This window comes from Odontomachus brunneus, unplaced genomic scaffold (assembly GCF_010583005.1).
Source record: "Odontomachus brunneus isolate Ranch 3 - 2012 unplaced genomic scaffold, Obru_v1 Obru_scaffold_029, whole genome shotgun sequence".
NCBI classification, from domain to species: domain Eukaryota; kingdom Metazoa; phylum Arthropoda; class Insecta; order Hymenoptera; family Formicidae; genus Odontomachus; species Odontomachus brunneus.
In genome coordinates, this window is record NW_022639479.1 from 568,859 (window position 1) to 575,757 (window position 6,899).

The 6,899-nt window shown below is 50.8% G+C and overlaps 2 protein-coding genes across 2 annotated transcripts in view; one reads left to right on the forward strand and one right to left on the reverse strand.

Annotated features, from left to right (window-relative positions):
* LOC116842982 (dnaJ homolog subfamily B member 13-like) overlaps positions 1 to 6,899 on the reverse strand; it is a 23,789-nt gene that overhangs the window by 3,893 nt on the left and 12,997 nt on the right. Inside the window, exon 2 of the mRNA XM_032812893.1 lies at positions 298 to 577. Within this exon, the coding sequence (XP_032668784.1) occupies positions 298 to 401 (104 nt within the window). The 5' untranslated portion in view covers positions 402 to 577. The remainder of the gene's footprint in view (positions 1 to 297; positions 578 to 6,899) is intronic.
* LOC116842984 (transcription factor 7-like 1) lies at positions 721 to 6,891 on the forward strand. Its single transcript, XM_032812897.1, has 4 exons — positions 721 to 862; positions 1,169 to 1,616; positions 2,365 to 2,462; positions 4,693 to 6,891. The coding sequence occupies exons 1-4, from the start codon at positions 823 to 825 to the stop codon at positions 5,088 to 5,090; spliced, it is 984 nt and encodes a 327-aa protein (XP_032668788.1). The 5' UTR covers positions 721 to 822; the 3' UTR covers positions 5,091 to 6,891.

Sequence of the window (6,899 nt, forward strand, 5' to 3'; positions counted from 1 at the left end):
AGAGAGAGAGAGAGAGAGAGAGAGAGAGAGAGAGAGAGAGAGAGAGAGAGAGAGAGAAAGGAAGAAAAATAAGCGCGCTATTTTATCGCACGGCACGATGTATCTTATCATCTCGCGATCAAACTACTTTTCGTGGCACGTATACCGGACACAATATTATTTTAATACATTGACACGAGAGAAAGATGAAAAATGAAATCGATAAAATATGAAATCAATAAGATTGCGAGATACGAGACTAGATATACTTATGACGTGAGCTAATCGTCTAATCTTTAACGGGAAAATCTCACTTACGCATTTTTTATTTCCATGTTGTTGCAATTTCTCGCCAACGACAGTACTTTGTAATAGTTCACTCTGTGCTCGCTACAGGCGCATCTCCCGTGTAATGCATTCATATTAAAATTCACGCACAAAGCTTGCGAAGTCAGCGAGGAGATGCGGAGATGCGTTGGAAACAATGCGGATCTCTTCGTAAGATGACGTTTACTCAATTCTCAGTGATTGCTCGCGCGGCAAATTTTTTCGCCCCTCTGCCTTGAACGTGGCGACGCGTCTGTCATTCACACAGGGGCTGAGAAGCGACAGAAGGATTAGCAATAAGAAGATCGGCTCATCGTTGCGCGGCGATGGTCTTTCACGTGTTTTCAACAACCGACGCAGCGCCCACGACAACAGAAGATCTGTCGCGCTCGTGTGTCACGTCTCGCCATTATCGGATGATTCTGGGGCATTATTAAACGTGCATAACAATACACCGAATCGCCACGGCGTCCACTCCTTCCTGAAGAGGAGCCCTATCAACGAGTTATCATCGCTATGGAGATTCGCGAACTCCTTCCCGCTTCCGGAGAGAAAGGTGAGAGCATGAAATAGAATTAGCCCCTTGATACGTTCACGATTCGACAATCGCTCACGAGACGTAACGTCACGAGAATATCGCGTTACTTTTTCAAGCAAGACACTTATGCAATCCTCTGATTAAAGATAGTCAACCGCGTTGATAGAGACTTGAGAGAAGAATATTTAAAGAAATCGTTATCATCTAGTTAGGCTAACGATTTTAGATCGTTTTGATGATAACGTGTCATACAAATTTTGGAAATTTTGCGGAGGACAGCTCTCTCGAGTGAAACGAATTCAACTAACACATTTCGTCCGCCAGATGAAGCAAACGAGATTCGCAAGGAAGCTTCTTCGAAGAAGCTGCGTATTCACGACGACTTGAGCGGCGGGAAAGTCATCGTGGTGGTGTCAGCCGCGGAAACCGAGCCACTCGTCGCTGGCAAGCATTTGGTGAAGAGGGAGATCGATGACGCTACCTTCCCCGTGTGTTCTTCAATGGATGAAAATCTCGACGACAACGATGACGACAATGATGACGACCAGGACAAGGAGAACGCGGTGGAAAAGCGCATTGTCGGCAAGTCGAAACTATCGCGTGGCAACCGCGAGGCGGACAAGATTTTCCCGCCGCAGCAGCAGCGAACGCGGGCGAATCGATCGCCGAGGCCGCCGAGGCCGGCGAACGCCTTCATGCTCTTCGCCAACGAGTGGCGAAAGAAACTCGCCGCCGAGAATCCCCGGGAGTCGAACAAGGACATCAGCGTCAGGCTAGTATTCCCTCGAAAGCGGCGTTCTCTTACGCCCGAGTTTACCTCGTCGACGAATCTCAGTAAAGAGATTCTCGGAATGAGTCGCGAGAAACAATTTCAAGCGAAATTAGAGCGTCTACGAACGAAAGATCTCGCGAATTCGCGACTTGTTGCTCGAGACTTGAAGCATTTATTGCGTATATAACGAGCAAGGTTAGCGTGAGATTATTGCAATTTTAGGATTACGGTAAAGTACCAATGCCTGGACGCTACTTAAAGGGAATATATTTTTTTTTCACATACATTTTTTCTCATTTTATACTGATTTTAATAATCCAAGAACAGATTGTTGGTAAGATCTATCTTGCTAGGAAGAAAGAAAAAATATAATAATAAGTAGCACGTATGAAATATATGAAAAGGTAGAGAATTAGTGCAGATTATCGATCTATTCTTCGATTATAAAGTCCTATAGTAATGTTTACCATAAAATTCTCTTCGTATAATGACACTGATAGCTAATTCGGAACATTTTTATTATTTTTATTTTTAAATACGAATGTTTGTACAAATTTGTACGTATTCAATATATGTATGTCCTATATTAAATTGTATATTAATCTATATTCTAGTTTAAATATTCGTATTTAAAAACCAAAACAATAAGAATGTCCAGAATTAGATATCAGTATTATTGAAGTCCACGCATTGTGATACATTTACCTTATATTCTGCAAATAAAGCGCATCTTTCTCTGTTCCTCCAGGCTGGGTATCTGCTGGAAGAACATGCAAAAGGACGCAAAGGAGAAGTATTTCGCACTGGCGCGCGAGGTGGACGCAGAGCACAAAAGAAAGTATCCTGGTACGTCCCATATCGGTATTACCCTCCGATCTCATTTTCGTATATTTAGCTGATTTGGAGTTTCTAAAGTTTTCGATTCAAAGTGCGCCATACTATTCGACACGCGACAGGACAGGTCATCGCATCTTTGCGCGGATAGATCGAATGCGAAGGATAACGCAAGGGATTCGAAGGGGTTGAGGGAGAACGACATGTCGGTAAACGCTGCGAATATCGCGTGCTCCGTCGAAATCCACCTCGGCTTGTGAATTAGAAAATCCTGTTACTTTTGCGTCACGTGAACGACGTCTCCAAGTGTCGGGCCATGGTCTATAAATAGCCTAACTGGATTAGATAATATCGATCGCCGGCGATAAGCCGGCCCGCGTTATCAGCGGACGAAAAGCGAGAAGCTAGCCCGTTAGCGTTGACGACTCACCCCCGCGGCGATCGTCCTTGATTTCACGGTGCATGAGCTGCGCTCGCGTCCGTCAACGCCGCCCATCGACGAAATGTAACGTTTCGTTCATAATACACCGGAAAATAGCGGAATCCTTGTTTACGCGCGCCGTCGCTACCATCGGTTAATAGCAGCGTGACGGAACCCATTGGCGCCAAGGAAATATCTCTTCTCGATCTACCATGTCCACGTCATCGCACGGGGCTTGATTAGAGTTGACAAGAGTTGAGGATGAAAATCAAGGAGAAAATCGAGGGTATCGCGGGTCTCCCGGATTAGTGATTGTAGGTCGCCAACGACGACGACGACAACAACGACGACGACGACGATGACGACGACGACGACGAGTGTGAGCGATTCACGGGTTGACTGCGGGGGAGGAAGAGCAGAAGGACGCGGGAGGATGCGAGTTTTGCGGGTCGAGGTACAGGGTGGCGAGCGGAGAAATATTCTCGGGTGAGTGACGCGGGGAGAACGCGCGGGTGGGAACGGCGGAGAGAGAGACCGGAGGTATTGATTGCGACGCGACTCTAGGAACCTGCCCGATACACGACCGCCGGCTCTACCTACCTACCTACCTACTGCCTACACCCACCGAGGCCGAGCTGAGCGCGCGATTATGCTTCGTATATCCCGCGTTACTGAGCATTCGTGCGCGAGAGAAACGTCGCACACCCGCTACGCTGCGAGCGCGTACAGGCGTGCGCCCCGCTGTTGCTGCTCGTCCGACGCCACGGTGCTCTCTTCAGACTAGCCTCCGACTTTCGATCGATGAACGGGACGCGCTTTTCGATTTTTTTCGCCGATCACACGCGCCTCCTCGTGATTCGCGCCAATCGTCGCGACGACGGATTCCGCCGGATCCGATCATCCCCCAAATTCAAATCTCACGCGTTCCATCGTAGTTACTTCAATCGAGTGTTTTGTAAGAAAGAATTACTTTTTTATTTTTTGGAATATATGCAGCGAATGTACATTTTATTTATCATCTCGTTTATCTTCTCGTACGTTCTCTTGCATGTTCTTCAAGCGCTCTCTTTCTCTTTCTACCTTTCTCGAAAAAGTAGTCGGGGTGACTAATTTTTTAAACCTATTACACAGCTGCGTCGCTCAAGGGATAGTAAAGATAGTTAAGCTGTTAGATCGATACGTATTATTTTTGTCCGTGCCTCTCGCAGCCAGTTCGGATCCTAACGTTTCTTCGTGCAAACCGCAAATCGTTGTTTCACCGCACACATGCAAACACATATAGACACATTATGAGCGCGCGCGATGTTCATAATGAAACTATTCATCGGGATTTCTGATATTTCACTTTTTATGCAGCGTATATCGAAGCTCTGTGCTCTCGTTTGCACGTAACAACGTCTCAGTGATCGCGTGATCGGCAATTATATTCTTTCCAATTAACAGCTCGAGTTTCCTGAAGAGTGGATATTGAAAGATCAAACTGCAAAGTGTGAAACAAACGTGAGTTGTTGTCTCCGCGTTTAACTCACCGGTGAGTGTGGAGGCAATGTTAATTAATCGTGTTGAAATTTGCGAATACGACGCGAAACTAGATTAAAAGCGAATCGGTTGATAGGATTTTCATTTCTCGATTTTCTATTATAACCCCGTTATCTCGTTGTACTTCATTACACGTGGTAGCGTTCAAATTTTCGTCTTTTACATCCCGCTTTCACGTTTCATCGTCACCCGAAACCGCTCGCTCACGACAGGCGCCGGGGCGCAGTTTTCCCGTCCTCGTTTTCAACCAGCCGCCGATAATGTAATCGATGCCAATTTCAGTCGGGCGTCCCGAGTGGTCAATTAAGATCACCGGGAAGCGGCGAGACCGCATCGATGCGCCCTGCGCCGTCGGGCATCGACGGCGCGTCGACCGAATTCACGTGCATCTGCGCGCGTGCAACGGGGGTTGGCGCCCAGGGATAGCGGCGGCGGCGGCGGCGGCGGCGGCGGCGGCGGTGGCGGCGGCGGCGGCGGTAGCAACGGCGACGGCGGCGGCGGCAGTGGCGGCGACGAGCGAAAGGGGCGAAAAGCGTCGAGAGGGATGGGATAGGGGTAAGAGAGGGTGGCGCGCAGTAGGTCGCGCCGAGAGAAGCCGTCAAAATGTCGAGGCCCCTGCATCCAGGCGGCACGACGAGCCGATGGTACGCGGAGGAGTGTCGCGGCGTGCACCGGGCTGATCGCCGGTCATCGATCCACCAACGTGCCGATGCGAGCGAGGAACGAGAGGGAAAGAGACGGGAGTGGCACGGGGCTGAAGGGAGAGAAGAAGAGAGAAAGGGAGAGGCAGAGTGAAAGAACGGGCGCACGGCGGGAGGGTGGGACGCGGAGGGTGGCTCTCTCGCTCGTTCGCGCGGCCGCCGATGCGCGTATCGTCCTTCGTGCGCGCGGATCAGCGGACGATAATGGGAGAATATTTAATCGGCGGCGCTCAGTGACGCGATTAATCGGTCGTACACGCGACGAGACGCGTCGTCGCGCCGACGTGCGTAATTGCTCGCGTCCAGGGTGCAGGCTGTAGCGCGATGATAGCGCGTTAGATTGATCGAGACCGCGACCCGTAGCGCGACTTGGCGCCGGATAAGCCCATTCGATAAGCGAGAGGAAGTGTCGCATGGAACGCGTAACTTTGACCCGAAGCACCTGCTCGCTTAATGCGATATAGTACTACTCCTCGGCCGAGACGGCCGAGTTATAATCCTCTTCGACCCGTTCGACCAACTCCGTAAACGCGATTCTCCCGCGGAACATCCGTCGCGACGTAAATCTAACGCGAAGAAAAGACGAATTATCGACTCGAGGCCGTGAGCTCGTGGAGTTGCGTCGAGAGAGCCGCGGCTTGAAGCCGTTGAAGAGAGCAATGACGAAAAGAAGAGGAGAATCCTGCCGGCGCCTCTTGTCTCTCCTCCTCCTCCACTTCTTGTTCGCAGTGGCGGATCCAGAACTCGGAGAACCCCAAGCGGCACCATAATCCTGCTGTAGCGTAATTTAATGCTAATTATTTTAATTACAAGACATATTTTCCACCCTCATCCGTGAAACTCTCAACTCGTTCACGAGTCGTTATTCGTTCCCCCCAGCCGTTGGTGACTGCGATCATATCAACTTTGCGAGACAAATCAACAATTAGAGGTGCACGAGACCATTTAGTGTTCTCCGATGATCCCAACTTCGAACGGCGACTATCCACCACTGCCTCATCCTCTATTTTCTATTCCTCCTTGTCCCCTTATTGTTTCTCCTCCTTCTCCTATTTTCTTTCGTCCTTTTTCTCCTCTTCCTCATCTTGCTCCTCCTCCTCCAGCTTCTCGCGTACCTCCCCTTCCTCCTCCTCCTCCTCCTCCTTTTCCTCCTCCTCCTCCTCCTCCTCCTCCTCGCCACTACTGCGTCCTACACCCTCCGCTCGTGCACCCCCTTTCACGCCACTCTGGCTCGTCGATGACGAAACGCACGTAAATTCGTCGCGGCGCCGCTGCCGTTGCCGCCACCGCCTCCACCACTACCGCCGCCGCCGCCGCCGCCGCCACCACGGGGTGAAATCAGTGCGATCGGAGTGCACCGCGAGGGAAGGACGCGGGTCTCCCGTGTGCGGCCCGCCGTTCCCGCTTGCGGCACGCGCGCGCGCGCGTGCGTTTGCTCGCCCGCCCGACCGCCCGCCTGCGTTTGTTCGTTCGTTCGTTCTTCTCTCTCCGCGCAGGTAACGGCGCGACGTGATAGACAGTGGGAAACAGCCGGATAAATAGGTCGTCGTGCGCACCGAGGACGAGAGACGGGGGGTCGTAATCATGTAAAACGGACGGGGCGCGAAACGCTCCGGAACTGAAATCCGGAAGTGCGCTCGTTCACTTCGCAGCTCGGTGGTAGACGCGCGGAATTCTTGTGGTAGACATAGAATAGCTGTATCTTGAGGGAGACACACAAGCGGTACACACACCACACACTTGGTGAGAAAGGGTGCCGAGCTGTACCGCGCTCGATCATTTCGAGAT